This window comes from Aedes aegypti, chromosome 2 (assembly GCF_002204515.2).
Source record: "Aedes aegypti strain LVP_AGWG chromosome 2, AaegL5.0 Primary Assembly, whole genome shotgun sequence".
Taxonomy (NCBI): Eukaryota; Metazoa; Arthropoda; class Insecta; order Diptera; family Culicidae; genus Aedes; species Aedes aegypti.
In genome coordinates this window covers 195,568,826-195,585,206 of record NC_035108.1, presented here as the reverse complement: position 1 = coordinate 195,585,206, position 16,381 = coordinate 195,568,826, and the positions used below count along the sequence as shown (strand labels likewise).

Here is a 16,381-nt window from a genome sequence, read left to right as displayed (position 1 = left end):
TAGATAATTTCCAAAAGAGCCCTTGAGCCAGGGTCCAATTGAGAAATTTTATTTTCATAATTTTTGTTTCTTAATTGTGAAAACGATTTTTTGATTTTTTTTTTTTTGCTGATCCTGCCATATAATTTTCATAGCTAGATCGCGAGTGCGTTGAAATTGCATTCTCCTCACGTTTTAAAGACGGATCAAGAGTTCAAGAGCATCGTCTATAATCACGGATTCAAATTTTACTTCACATTTTGGAATTGCAATGCTCCTGGCTTCAACAATGGAATTTGTTAAAGTTTCAAGAGCATTGTCAATATCAAGTTTTGTTTGTAAAGAAATGTTTACATCAAGATTAGAGTCAATATATGTTTCATATAAATTCCAGTCGGCTCGAAAATAATTGAAAGTGGAGTTGATAGGATTGAGAATCGCTTCATGGAATATTTGATATGTAACAGTTGGAATTACTTTGCGAATTATTCCATGAGCAATGTTTGGCATTAAAGTAACCAATGACAAAAAATGTTGACTTATTGCAAGTCAATTGTCGCAAGTCAGTTTGGAGCGAATTACCTTGCTGCGCAGAGCATTGAAAAGGCAAATAGACAGCTATGAAAGTATATTTACCATATTTATTTACCAATCTGTGTTTCAACAGAAACATCTAATGTTTCAAAATGACGAAAAAAAAGTTGATATTTTATACGCCTATTGATGATGATTGCAACTACCCCACATGCCCCATCAAGTCGATCATTCTTCTTCTTTCTGGCGTTACGTCCCCACTGGTACAGAGCCTGCTTCTCAGCTTAGTGTTCTTCCACAGTCATTGACTGAGAGCTTACTATGCCAATGGCCATTTTTGCATGTGTATATCGTGTGGCAGGTACGAAGATACTCTATGCCCTGGGAAGTCGAGAAAATTTCCAACCCGAAAAGATCCTCGACCGGTGGGATTCGAACCAACGACCCTCAGCTTGGTCTTGCTGAATAGCTGTGCGTTTACCGTTACGGCTGTCTGGGCCCCCAAGTCGATCATTACGATAAACAAAAAAGTTTGGATCTCTTTTGAATTTGGATCCAGGTTTTCAGTAATAACTGCAATATGTATATTATTAGCTGTTAGAAAAAATAAACAGCTCGTCCTCTTTATCATTCAAAGAACGAGCATTCCAATTAAAAATATTTAAATTATTATTTGACTTTGGATCCATTAGAAAAACGCTATCCAATAACAATTTGATTAGTAAATTTTACACCAACATGGACTGAATCAGTCATAGTGGTGGCTTTGAACATTGCATCAATCATTTGATTCAATTGATCAGTTAGAAAAATAAAATCAGAGTTAGACATATTACTTAAAGTAAGTACATCATCTGATAATTTTCCGTTAAGATTTTCGGTAGACGAAGAGACGGAATAAAAGTTTCCCGTGGCGACAGGGTTTTCTTTTAAAATTTGATTTGAAACCATTATTAGAACGGTTACTCGTAGTATGAAAAGGGGAGGAGTTCAAATTACCTGTTACGATATGGACATGGGATTTTTCTTGGGTAGATCCATTCGAAATTAAAATATTCGAACGACTACCCGACGGATTAAAATTAGTTTGTGAATGAGCATGATTATAATCCACCTGATGAGTATGATTCTTAACCAAGCGATCGTTAACTGAACAATGAGCATTGTTCGATACTCTACCAAGGGAATTCCAGAAACGACTGTTATCGTTATTGTAACGGACATTACCGTTCATTTGCCTGGCACGAGCCTCGAAGAACCGCCTACGCGAAGGGCAATCCCAAAAGTTAGATTTATGAATACCCGGAATTTGCGCATACAAATTTTGTGATATCAACCTTCATAGGACAGATGTCCTTAGCATGAGAAGAACCTCCCCAAATCATGCATCTAGTATCCATGCGGCAATGTTTTGTACCATGACTCCACTTTTGGCACCGACGGCACTGAGTGGGGTTCTGTAAATGTCCCATTCGCGGACATCGAACATAAGTCTTGCTTTTTCGAAAGCTTTAATATTATTTAGTTCACTAAAATAAACTAAATAATATTCTTGAGAAAGCCCTTTCCGAACAATCAAATTTTCTCCCACCTTCATTTGCAAATCAGCATAGAGGTTTGTAAGAAAAATATCTATTAGTCACACTTTTTTGTATATCTGAGTAATGGATAAACATGAAGTATGAACGATAGGTTTGTAACACCTAGATGGAATAGCTAATTTAATTCAATACAAAAATAAAACAAAAGAAAAGTTAATTTGGTTGCGTAGGAAAATATATATCTTTTCGCATTTTTTTTGCATAACTAAGCATAATGAAGAAGTAGAGACACCTCGCCCTTAGTATTTTCGGTATTGTGCTAGATTATTGTATTAGCGAAAGACTAAAGGTATTTTCTAATAAATCGTTGTGATATATCGTAATCCGAAGGCAAATTGGTCGGGGTTCTGCCAAACCGCACCAAGCGCCAATTTTTCCAAAAATGAGTTATTTACATTAGAGGATTCAGATTATCATAACCTTTCCACATTACAAACATTGAAGAATTTAAATCATTCCTCTTTGTGTAAATTCAAAAATTTTCTCTGGCAGGATATTGGAAACTGAAATTGTAGCCAACCAGAGCGAACCATAAACCTAAGCTTGACATTGGAGGTAATTTAGTATTTTGATTCAAAACGGCATTTTTTTCAAATTCTTCCTAAAACATTGCAAACTGGCCATTCCGGACAACCTACAGGACCAACGACATCCGATATTAGCATGTAATGTAAGCGAACGGCTATGTAAAATAAACTATTGTTTCGGTGGGGCTGATGTATTTTCATTCAAATTTTGTGCAGCCACACCGCACCAAATACCATTTATATGAAAATCGTGTTTTTGTATGAAGAAAAGGTATCAACATGCGCTAAACGCTAGCCTTTGCTTTTTATATAATATGCTGATGGATCCATGAAGGAGTCGTAATGAAATAACAAGACATTTTAATTTGATGTTGTTTGAATTATTTGCAAGCACATGGTGCGCTTTAGCTGTTCAGAAAATTACGTTTTCACCATCAAGCCTCATTGATCAGAATGCACATAAGTTGTTTCTAGTTTTTAGCTCTCAATTCAACAGTTCGAAACGACCGAGAGGTAGCGCGCCTTATCATCACACGATGGGCACGAGTTCGAATCCCGATTAATATTTTATTTTACATTGCCTGTAAGAGATAGTCATATAAATCAATCAACTTTCAGCTTATGTGACTATTTTTAAACTATAGATCAGAAGCGGTTTTATAAACAATGAAAATTTCATGCTATCCGTGGTGAATGATGGATTTCATGCAATTCCTGGTATTCTTCACGTGAAGAATCGTGAACTTGTTCAGCCAAGGTTCTCTTAATGCAAGTAACTTGGACCGCTCTGGCAGAACAAATTCATGGTTTTCTTCGATCATCGCCTTTTAACTACATCATTGTTGTCTCTTTCGAATCTTTGAACGCGTGTGGACCTTGGTTTAACATAATTTCTATTAAAATAGGTAATCCACCATGAGAAAGACAGATAGAATACGTTTAGGATGCCTTGTACCAATTTATTGTTCAAATAGGTCCCCAACATTACATTGTAGACCAGTTCTATGGAAAATTACAAATCCTTCTCATTCGTAGTGCATAAACATTTGAAACATGCATTTCAACATGCATGGCGATGATACGAACCATTTGTCTTCATTTTTTTCTTGTAATGCTGGAAATCATGAAACACATTCAGCCATACCGAACTGAAAACCATTTTCTTCCATTTTTGTTCAGCCAGAGTGAACTGAGTGCATTTTACTTTGAAATCAATTCTAATTACATGGAAAATATATGATGCTTTTCTTGAATATTCTATCTTGACTTACTTATTGGAACCTGTTAGTCATCTGTGAGCGGTAAAATTGTGAAAAGAGTCATTCGCGATCTACTCGCAGGTGAGTGAACTTTAAAGTTAAATACCTCAAAAAAGTGATTTTGGTACTTGGTGCGGTTTAGCAGAACCCCGACCAATTGATCACTGGGGTGAATTTGATCAGGTCGGTACCAAAAAGCATTTCCTTCCTAGGATGCTGAATGCTTCGTTGGCATCACAGGCGTTCCATGTTTTACAATTTATATATGGCCGGTGTTCAGACAGACTGGACCAAGTGCTTTTTGATGGTATCAGGAAAACGTACGCCAGGTATTTGAAATATCAAAATACTTGCATTATTAGCTATAGTAATGGAACTAATCCATATTATGACGCATCTGTATCAAAATAGCATCGGAAAAATCAGAATTGATAGAGTTCTTAACGTATCTTTAGAACACCAAAATATAACCCGGTCAACCAGTCAGAGATTTTTGATAGCAATTGATACCGATTCGTTTTGAATCGTTAGCGATCGCCATCGTCGGACAAAGATCTATAAAGAATTATGAAGACTGGTTAGTCGGGAATCTAGTCCGGTCTGTCTGAACACCGACCATATGTCTAATGATGATTTTGAACTATTTCATTTTTAAACAATTACCGAAGAACTAAACATTGCATACACATTGCAATTGGATTGAATGGACAAATTGTAGTGGAATTTGCTAAAAAGTTACACTAGATAGCGCGATATTTGAATTCCGAAGGATAACAAAACAAAAAGATGTAAAATAGTGATCAATTTGCCCCGGACTACGCTACCTCTAAAAAATTACAAAATTGGCTTATTTTTGGATAGAATACTTGTTTTGATAATAAAGTTCAGAATTAGAAATGACAAGCGTACCTTTAAAAAAATAATTGAATTTACAGCCACCCGTTTCTCTCGGATAATGATGTATAAATCAAAACATCCAATCCTTCTTACATGATTGAAGGAAATCTCCTTATTCTACGCTATCCAAAATCCGCTTACCTTAACCAGATTGGCATTGATGTAGTCAGTCTCGCCTCGCTTCAGCACGATCCGGGAGTGGTCGTAGGGAGACACGTCCCTGTACCGATTCAATCGCCTGTTATCCAACTTTTTCGACTCATTGGTGGAAAAATCCTTCGACCGTGCTTCCTGTTCGCTCTTCTCCCGGATTTCCTGAAAATCAGAAATAAAAAAAATGTTCAGACAAACTGTTAGCCAAGGTCAGGAAACAAACTAAACGTGCTGGAAAGTCATGCGGAACGGAACACGGCCAGCCAGTCAATCCGAGACGATCGAAATTGAATCGAACCGGACGAGAATTTGACCTGGCCTAGTATTGAAAGGAAGAGGGAAAATGCGCAAATATGCCTGTATATTTAGAATGGAAAAACAATACTCGTGCGAGGCGCGCAAATTGAAAGTTTCGCAAATGGCAAGTGTCAATTCAATCAAATTTAGATTGTGGCCCAGACGGTTTCGGTTTTGTTTGCTAGAACAATGTTTACGCTGTTGCTTGGAACTGAATAACGAACCTAAAGCAGAATAGAGCAGCAGTTGCGCCGCTGCAGAGACGTATGCTACGATGGATACTAATGATGGTGAACGACACCGTTAGGACATGGTTGGAGAAAGCACACAACATGACTTTCAATAGAAGTTCTATTCTATTCATTCTGCTCTGAATTAGAATGCTGTCTGGTACGACTCATGCAAGTGCCGGTAAGGTATATATGACAGTGTAGTTAGTGCTTTACTTATTTTTCATTTTTTTTTGTCGGCAACTGATCTGAAATAGAGCATGGAACTTTTTCAACACCGAAAGATTGTCTTTGATATTATTCTAAATTCAACAATACTTACAATCTTTTATTAGCTTTTGAAAGATAACTAGGCTTAAGGTAAAGAACTACGTGGGCACTTCCATAGTTCACTTTGGCAAGGGGCTGGCCGAGTTGTCTGAAACTTTGTAATAACTAAAGAGGCACTTCAATACGTCGCATAATGTGGGGCTCATATGAGCCCAGTAGCTTCCAAAAACCTTCTTTGCCAGCGTGAATCAAATGTTTCAAGAATAAGATCCGACTCCCTACGTTGAATATCAAAGCTCTACATTAGGTTTTCTATAGAAACATTGGTTTGGCCCTGTAAGGTAGGACGGGGCAAGATTAGCGCCCCTTCAATTTTGAGAATGATAAAATGAATTTTGTTTGAAAAAAAACGTCATACACGTTCATCCAACTACTATCCATGATAAAAGTAATAAGAAATAATAAGAATATGAGTTTATGGGTATATTATCATAGCTTGTGAAAATATGGAATTTTCCAGCACAAAATAAGACTACTCTCGTCTAATAATAATTTGACCAAATTTCTAATTCTCAGTTATCATTTCAAGCCTTCTAGTATATAAAAATTCATCAAAAAATTACAGTAGGGGGAGACAGGGTTGGCCACCAAAAATCTATTTTGGAATGCCCCCTTTTTTCGCTTTTTTCTACTTTAAACTATTTAACGGTATTTTTAGGTGGTTTTGGCGTCCAATAGGAAAAATAATATTATTCATAAAAGATTGGTTTTTTTTTTGGCTCTCATACAATATGTGTGGAATAAAAAATGGCTAAAAACCTAAAAGTCGATTTTCTCCAAAACATTTTTTTTTATTTCTTTATTAGTATCATTCCAAACATTACATTCATTTTTTATATCTAGGTGTTCTGATTAGACAACACTATCATCCTAATTTGGTAAAACAAATTTAAGATTTTATTAACATTTTGTAAACAAAATATTACATTTCATTTGCCGTAGCAGTTCAGATTTGTTACAGGTGAATTCTGCTTATAAGAGAAAAAAAAACTTAACCTAAATATATAACGCAATTATTATTTATTTTATTTGACATTTGTTCCAATGTTTCAATCTCAGTCTTCCCATGAACAGAACCAATGTGCAACTTTGGTTTGAACCTTGCAACTTGTGTTGAACCGCAAACGCGCTTCGTCTCTGTATCAGTGTTTCAAACCGAACCCGTTATATGTGTACTTCGGTTCAAACTTTGGTTCAAATAATGGCACAACGCAGACAGACAGGGAACGGTTGAAATCCGCGCGGATAAAATTCTACGATCATATATGGAACTTCTTGGTTCAAACAGCAAGACCCTTGAGGCTTGAATAAATGTTTTATTTAAGCAGATCAACTAAGATCAATACTTTGAATAACATTTAGCGGTAACTTTATGAAACAAGGATTTTACTTATCATACTACAAGACACGATATGCAGAAATTGCTAAGCGTGAATATCAACTATTTTCTGTCTGTCTGTTTGTGTCATCGTTTTGAACCTCGGATGCAATCGAAGATTTGCACCAAAGTTTGAACCGCGGTTGCAACCGAGGTACAAATGGACCGGTTTTTTTTCTATTGCCACGATTAATGCGTTATATGTTTAGGTTAAGTTCTTAGATTTGTGTTACCAAATTAGGATGATAGTGTTGTCTAATAACACAGAACACTTAGATATAAGAAATAATGAATGTAATGTTTGGAATGATACTAACAAACAAATTAAAAAAAAAATGGACCGGTTTTTGAATCGGCGTTTGATAGGAAGTTCATTTTACACAATGTTTTGGTTTAGGTTCAGGTTCGAGCGTTTCGGTTTGCACACGAGAACAGAGTGCAAGGAGAGTACGAAACCGCCGGAACCAACGTGTTCGGTGTTGGTTTGGGAACACTGTTCAATATTGGATATTCTATGTAACTCATTGGTACTATACCAGGAAGGAAGCTTCAGAATCATTTTCAAAATTTTATTTTGAGTTCTCTGCAGAGCTTTCTTCCTGGTATTACAACACCTAGTCCATATTGGTACAGCATACAACATGGCTGGCCTGAAAATTTGTTTGAATATCAAAAGCTTGTTCTTAAGACAAAGTTTTGATTTTCTATTAATAAGGGGATAGAGACATTTTACATATTTGTTACACTTGGCTTAAATGCCCTCAATGTGATTTTTAAAAGTTAAATTCTCATCTAGCATGAGCCCTAGATACTTATCTGACCAATTTATTGGAAACCCTCTCATCGTGACAACATGTCTACTTAAAGGTTTCAAATAAAGAGCTTTTGGTTTATGTGGAAATATTATTAGTTGAGTTATGGAAGCATTAGGAGAAATCTTCCATTTTTGCAAGTATGAAGAAAATATATTCAGACTTTTTTGCAGATGACACGCAGACTTCGTCCTTTGGCGGAGAGGCCTGTGTCATCTGCAAACAAGGATTTTTGACTTCCCTTAGGAAACTTAGGTAAGTCAGATGTGAAAATATTGTATAATATTGGTCCCAAAATGCTGCCTTGAGGAACACCAGCTCTTACATAAAGTCTTTCACACCTGGAGTTCTGATAATAAACCTGAAGTGTACGATTTAACAGATAACTTTGAATTATTCTAACAATGTACGTTGGAAAATTAAAGTTTTACGATCAAGCCTACATGCCAAACACTGTCGAATGCTTTTTCTATGTCTAGAAGAGCAAGACCAGTAGAATAGCCTTCAGATTTGTTGGAACGGATCAAATTTGTTACACGTTAAAGTTGATGACTGGTCGAATGTCCATGGCGGAATCCGAACTGTTCATTGGCAAAAAATGAATTTTCGTTAATGTGGACCATTATTCTGTTCAAAATGACTTTTTCAAAAAGCTTACTGATGGAGGAAAACAAACTGATTGGACGATAGCTAGACGCTAGTAGAGGATTTAAAATTGGTACAACCTTAGCATTTTTCCATTTGTCAGGAAAATATGCTAATTGAAAACATTGTTGAATACATCAACTAAAAATGATAAGCTACTTTCTGGAAGTTTGATGAGGATGTAGAAAATTCCATCAACGCCAGGAGGTTTCATATTTTTGAATAGTAGTTCTCACTTCTTCCAAATCAGTCCCCCAGAAATTTTCGAAAACGTTCTCTTGATTGAGAATGTTTTCGAAGTCCTGAGTAACTTGATATTCTTTGATATTCTTTTGGACTAGTAAGAGCTAAAGTAAAATTGTGCGCGCTTTCAAACTGCATAGTAAGTAATAGTAATTGTTTTCCTCTTTTGGCATCTGAGTTTTTTTCCAAAAGGGAGAGATTTTATTTTCAATTTTTTTGTTTTTTAATTGTGAAAATCGGTTTTTTAATTTCTTTCTGCAGATCCTGCCATATAATTTTCATAGCAGGATCGCGAGTGCATACAAATTGCCTTCTTTTCACGTTTTTATGACGGATCAAGAATTTAACATCATCGTATATAATCACAGATTCAAACAATGAAATTTGTTAAAGTTTCAAGAGTATTGTCAATATCAAGTTTTGATATGTTAACATCAAGATTACTATCGATATATGTTTCATATGAATATGACAAAAGGTCGAAAGGACAGAAGGTAAAAAGGACAAAAGGTCGAAGAACAAAAAAGAAGGGACAAAGGGTCGAAAATCTTTTTTCAAAGAAGGAAAAATTTCCCACCAAGCAAATAGTTTTCAACCTTTTGTCCTTTCGACGCTTTGTCTTTCGACCTTTTGTCCATAAACCGTTCCATATATATTCCAGTCGGCTCGAAAATAATTGAGAATCGCTTCATGGGATATTTGAAATGTAACAGGGACATGATCAGAATCAAAATCAGCCAAGTGGTTAGAGTCCGCGGCTACAGAGCAAAGCCATGCTGAAGGTGTCTGGGTTCGATTACCGGTCTGTCCAGGATCTTTTCGTAATGGGAATTTCCTTGACTTCCCTGGGCATAGAGTATAATTCGAATGCGAAAATGGCAACTTTGACAAAGAAAGCTCTCAGGTAATAACTGTGGAAGTGCTCATAAGAACACTATGGCACGATGGCTATTCGGCCTCAATGGAAGTTGATCCTCAATATCAGCTTCTATATTCGAATAGCCTAGATAGCCGTGTAGTGTCGGTAGCCGATTACAACAAGGCTAGAAATAACACTACGGATTGCCTGTTCTGGTGGTATAAGTCCATCATACAGGTGGCCCCTAATTCATGGTGTCATGCGGCTAAAAGCATACCGTGCCTAGGAATGAATGGTTAGGGGGGTCAAAAGAAACCTAACCGTGAACGGTGCCTGTGGAGTACCGGGGCACCCTCCACAGTATTATGCCCTTACTGTGCTTCCCGGAGCAATGGCGCAGTTGACCTTGTACTTCTCCGAAATAATCGGCTACTCATATTTAGCCTCAAATCAGAGGCTTAATACGAGTGGGAGCATGTTAATGTAATATGAATCGAATCAAAATTATCCAGGTGAACCTTCATCATGCAAAGGGCGCATCAGCAGTGCTCAGCAGGAGGTTCACCAAGGAAAATATCAATGTGGGACTAATTCAAGAGCCCTGGGTAAATAATGGAAGGGTACTTGGCTGCCCTTCGAGCAGTTGTAGAGTTTTGTACGACGAAACTCAGTCCAAACCACGGACAGCTATTCTTTTAAATAGGGACACAAAATTTGTCCCAATTACAGAATTTATCCGTAGAGACATTGTTGCGATCAAAGTAGAGGTGCCAACTATCCGTGGGAAAACGGACAGGGTGTCTACTGATTCACAGAAATGAAATTCCCTGATATTTCCAGGTTTTTCCAGGATTGGAAAAAATAATTCCAGGTTTAAGAAAAACTCCAATATACATAAAAGATTGACGAATGGCTATTGGCTACATTTAGGTAACTAAATAATTATTTTTGAATATAGGTAGTATGGCTTCGAAAAACTGAAACCAAAACAATAACTAATGATAAATTTCAAAGTATTTTTCACTTCAATAAAAAAAAATGTCTGAAATATGTAATCGACGTACAAAAAATTAAGAAATTTGGCGATTTTCATTAAATTTTCAGGATCAAGAACTTTAGGGAACCCTTGCGTAAAAAAAATAAACATTAAATAAAAAGAGATCATGTATAAATTATGAATACAAAAATAAACCTAACAAGAATCACGACATAAGAGGTTGGTTCGTCATTTGAACCGACATTTCAAGACTAACAATTCAAAAGGCCTCATCTCCAAAAAGTAAACAATGAGAAAAATGCAATCTTGTTTTGTCAAACAATAAATCAAATTTAAATTATGAATTTAAGCATTGTATGTTATTTTATCGTCCAGAAAGTCGATGGATAAACTGATTTATAGCTATGAATATTCATTACTATCATTTTATCAAAAAATCCTGCTAAAAAAACGAGTCAAAGGAAATGAGGCTTTTATTTCACCAAAAGCTGTGCAGCCCTTTTCATTTGTGCCCATAGACGCCGGCCGACGCTGATGAGGCCTGTGAGTTGACGCCTTTGTTTACTCTAAAATGTGTTGAGGCCTTCTAGTTGTGGCTTGTTTTTTCATTATCTTCTGATGTGGCCTTTTGAAAATCATTCAAAATTGATGATGAAATAAGAAATTTGAAGTGTAGAAGAGTGTTAAGTGGTGAAGTAAAGTACATGGAGATCCCTACAGCAAGAGAAGATTCGTGCGGTCGATTAGATATGTGATTGATTGAACCCCTCGTCATCCATGAACATTATGTATGTGCTACGCGAGTTTGTCGTCGAGAAAATGTATGGAAATATTGGTTCAATTGGAATAATATTGCAATTGAACGTTATTTTTCATGCAATTGAAACCAAATTGTGTTTTTGTTGATAATTTGTGAAGTACAGGCAGGCTGACACAGGTATTATTAGGTAGTGTGATACAAAATACATCAGTCTACAGGAGCCCGACGGAAAACTTGATAATGTTCGCCGTTTAGACAACCAATGTATAAAATAATACAAGGAGCAGTCGCTCCGTAGTATAATCTGCATCTACTTAGTGAATTTGGAACGTTTTCGCAACCTACATTGCAATTTTGATGTTTTTTTTAACAGGCCTCAACTCGGTTTCCGTCAGATATAGAAATGAGGCCTTTTTGAGAAAAGGCCGCATTTGCGATGAATATCCTGGTTAGCGGAAAATGAGATGGGGCCTTTTAGAAAAATGTTATTTTTTCAACTTTTATGCATATTTTTAAATGACTATTGTATGTTTTAGTAAGAATAGGCTCTTATACACTAAAATCAGCAGAAAACCGATTTGTTTACATTTTGGACTTGAGGCCTTTTCAATTGTTGGTCTTGATTTATCTAAAAAAATATTTCTAAGACCTGTTTTGGAAATCCTCGTGACATTACAACAAGTATTACTGCTCGTTTTGTAAATTTATTTCACATTTTGCTCCAAAGACCTGTTGAGGAGTTTGTTTCCTGATTTTTTACGAACTTTTTATGTAGGCAATTCTTCCAAGAATCGTTTAGAAACCTTCATATATTGATTGCCCAGACAACCATAAATCGTATGAAAGTTCACGTAATAACTCGTTAATTCATCAAATTACATCAAACCCGCAAAACAGTGTATGCACCATTCGTCAGATTGATGAGTTTCCTCGCATAAAATGCTTTTTTTTTCTGAGTTCATTTGTACATTTTGTTTCGTCCCGTACACTCGTACAAAATAAGTCGAATCAATCCGTAGCAGCTGTCAAACCAACATTTGTTATCATAAGTTAAATCTATTTTTCATCACATTGTGCACGAGGTAGTAAATCTATTCCACTGAATTTCACAACTGATTAAATTTAAGGATGGTCAAATCAAATGCATATGCAATGGTCTTATTTCAAACTTCATAAATTTAAATTCGAATTCGATTCGAATCGATTCTGAAACATCGATTCAAATAATTCGATAAAATCGGTGAATCGATTCAGCAGTTCAATTGGGAATCGATTCAGTAACATCGATGTTATAGACAAATTTGCCCAACGCTAGTTTATTCTACGAGTGGTGAGGTGAGAATTGTCGATTTCATATAGCGAGGTGACAATTCTCGACTCGAGTGAAGTGGCTCTTCATTTGATTTGCACTTCACTCGAATAGAGAATTGTCATCTCGCTTTACGAGACCGACCATTCTCACTCACTCCACTCGTTGATTAAGCCCAAATGCCTTAAGGAATTTTTAAGCAATTTCGGAGCGTTATTGTGGATGCATTTTAAAAGAACCCATATAAAAATTAAATGAAATAAATGAAAAAAGACATAGGAATTATTGTAGGTTTTCTTGAAAAATGTTGGATTTTTTTTCGAAAACTCTGGAATAAACCTTTGTGGAGAAACTTCTGTAGGACATTTTCTAGAAGTAACACAAATCGGTGAAAAAATCAGTGGAAAAAACATCTGGAGACAATCTTGAGATTTTTTGCAGGGTAAACGAAAATTACTGAGTGCTCTGGGATTTTCTGGATTGAATTCTGAAGAACTTCTTCTAAGTATCTATTGAACAAAATGCTGATCGCATCCATGTTAGAGTTTTTAAAAGTTTTCCAGGAGGAATCTCTGGAAAAATAGGAACATAATCACTGAAAGTTTTACTGGAGCCTCTAAAATGTTGCACCAGGATTCACTGCAAGCAGATTAGGGCAAAGTAGTGGCTTTAGAGACCATTTTGATTAGAATGTCGATAGAGACTTAAACCAAAAATAGATTTCTTAGGGACATGCACCACTAAGACTCTTGAAAGGGACCAGCTTACCTGAAAATGTACTATTTCTCATACCTATTGTAATATTTACTCTTTCCCTACGAAATTTATGCTCATGAAAGGCAACCAGGTGGAACCAGGAGTTGTACTTGGCAATCTTAAATCCTGCCTCCTTGTTTAGACAAGTTTTATTCTAAATAAATAGATATCAATAAAAAATAAAGTACTGAATATCTCAAGTAGCGTTCTAATAGCGGCGCAGCCAAAAAAAATCATTCTAAGATTTTGTGTTACAAAAAGGACATATTCCACCATGTATTACTGTTTCGGAATAATTTCCCTGAGTGTGGCCGAAATTCCCTGAGATTTCCAGGTTTTTTCCAGGTTGAATAAAATTCCCTGATAATTCCAGGTTTTCCAGGTTTTTCCAGGTAGTAGACACCCTGACGGAGGTATGTATTGCTTCTGCTTACTTTCCTGGAGATGTTGAGGATGTGCCTCCATGCTCTGTCGTTCATTTTGTCAACTACTGTAAGAAAATTAATGCCCAATTTATAATAGGGTGCGATGCAAATGCCCATCATACAATTTGGAGCAGCATCGATATTAATAAAAGAGGAGAAGATCTTTTAAACTACATGTCGTCTAACAACATAGACATATGTAATAGAGGTGATTCTACTTTTGTAAACTCTATCCGACAAGAGGTGCTTGATCTCACAATCTGTAGCGACTTGTTATCGGAGAAGATTGTGAACTGGCATGTTTCTGATGAAGAATCATTGTCAGATCATAAACAAATCCGGTTCGATTTTAAAGCTGGATCAGAAATAACAGAAAGCTATAGAAACCCGAAGATAACCAATTGGGATCTTTATCGTTTTCATTTAACGAATAAGAATTCATATAACGGTGAACAGTTCACGACTGTTTCACAACTGGAAAATGCCTCTGATGGGATCATTGACCAAATGGTCTCATCTTATCATGCTAGCTGTCCTATTCAACAAAGGTCATCTAACAGGGATGTGCCTTGGTGGAATGACAAGCTGGCAGGATGAGGAAGAAATCCAGGCGGTTGTTCAATAGAGCAAAGATCACTTTAGATTGGGTTGAATACAAAAAAACCCTAACAGAATACAACAGAGAACTAAGGCACGCCAAACGTAAGGACTGGAGACGGGTATGTGAAAGCATCAACAACGCTCCTGCAGCTGCAAGGCTGCACAAAGTCCTTTCAAAAGATCATTCAAATGGTCTAGGTAGCCTTAAAAAAGAAGACGGCAGTTATACTGTTGACTCTTCTGAAACACTGGAAGTAATGATGAGAACTCATTTCCCTGAATCGATCCCATATTCGGATGAAGAACAGGTCTCAGATGAGGCAAGACATGTATGGTCGATAAATGCCTATCAGAAAGCTTGTGAAATCTTCACGCCTTCGAGGGTCGAATGGGCATTGAGTTCTTTTCAGCCTTTCAAATCTGCCGGGAAAAATGATATTTTCCCAGGCTTACTGCAACAAGGAAAAGAGACGCTTTGTCCGCTCTTAACCGAAACATTCAAAGCAAGTGTTGCGCTTTCATATATTCCTAAAGCGTGGCAAAAGGTTCGAGTTGTTTTCATTCCAAAAGCTGGAAGAAAGGATAAAACAATTCCCAAAGCCTTTAGACCTATAAGCCTAAAGACAATGGAAAAAATAATTGATGACTTCATCAAGTCAACAAGTTTAATAGAAATGCCTCTTTGTAAATACCAATTTGCGTATCAATCAGGTAAATCTACCATTACGGCGCTGCAGTCGCTGGTAAATAAAATCGAGAAATCTCTTGAAGTCAAAGAAATAGCCGTGGTTGCTTTTCTCGATATTGAAGGAGCATTCGATAATGCATCCTATAGCTCTATGAGTTCAGCCATGGAAGCAAGGGGCTTGGATAAAAGTGTTATCGAATGGGTTATGACTATGCTCAAGGATCGCACAATTTCTGCTGATCTAGGAAGTGCACAAATATCTATAATATCTACGAAGGGATGTCCTCAAGGAGGAGTGTTATCGCCCTTACTGTGGTCTCTTGTAGTAGACGAACTCCTTAGAAATTTAATAGATCAAGGTTTTGAGGTAATTGGATATGCCGACGATGTGGCCATCTTGGTTCGTGGAAATTTTGATAACACGATTTCCGATCGGTTGCAAACTGCGTTAAACATTACTCTCAAGTGGTGTAGGAAAGAGGGGTTAAACGTAAACCCTTCAAAAACTATTATCGTGCCTTTTACCAGAAGGAAAAAGGTAAAGCTTATACAGCCTTCTTTGAATGGAGTTCAAATTCAATTTTCGGAAGAAGTTAAACACCTTGGGGTTACTTTGGATAAGAAATTGAACTGGAACTCTCATCTGAGCAAGGTCATAAGTAAGTGTACTAATGTCCTATGGGTCTGCAATAAAGCCCTAGGAAAAACTTGGGGACTGCGACCTAATATGGTAAACTGGATTTATTCAGCAATAGTCCGACCAAAAATTAGTTATGCTTCACTGGTATGGTGGCCCAAGACAAATGAGGTAACCGCTCAGAAGAAGCTGGCTAAGTTGCAGAGATTTGCTTGTATATCAATGACAGGGGCAATGAAAAGTACACCATCGGTTGCTTTGGATGCCCTTCTTAATATACTGCCTTTGCATCAATTCATTAAACTGCAAGCTGCAAAAATGCCTTGCAGTTTATTCGTTATGATAAAATACTAGATGGTGATTTGATTGGTCACATGAAGATCATCAAGGAATTCAATTTGAATTCAGATAACAAAACAATAGAAGATTGGATGATAACGAAGACCAACTATGATGTTCCCTTCA

At 36.6% G+C, this 16,381-nt stretch overlaps 1 protein-coding gene across 3 annotated transcripts in view; it reads right to left on the bottom strand.

The window, feature by feature from the left end:
• The window catches only part of LOC5572983 (tyrosine-protein phosphatase non-receptor type 61F), a 59,710-nt gene that overhangs the window by 24,399 nt on the left and 18,930 nt on the right, over positions 1–16,381 (bottom strand). For all 3 annotated transcript variants that reach the window (XR_002500239.1, XM_001654257.2, XM_021843594.1), the window contains exon 2: positions 4,939–5,112. Coding sequence is in view for 2 of the 3 variants with exons in the window: in XM_001654257.2 (XP_001654307.2) it covers positions 4,939–5,112 (174 nt within the window). In the remaining variant the exon portion in view is untranslated. The remainder of the gene's footprint in view (positions 1–4,938; positions 5,113–16,381) is intronic.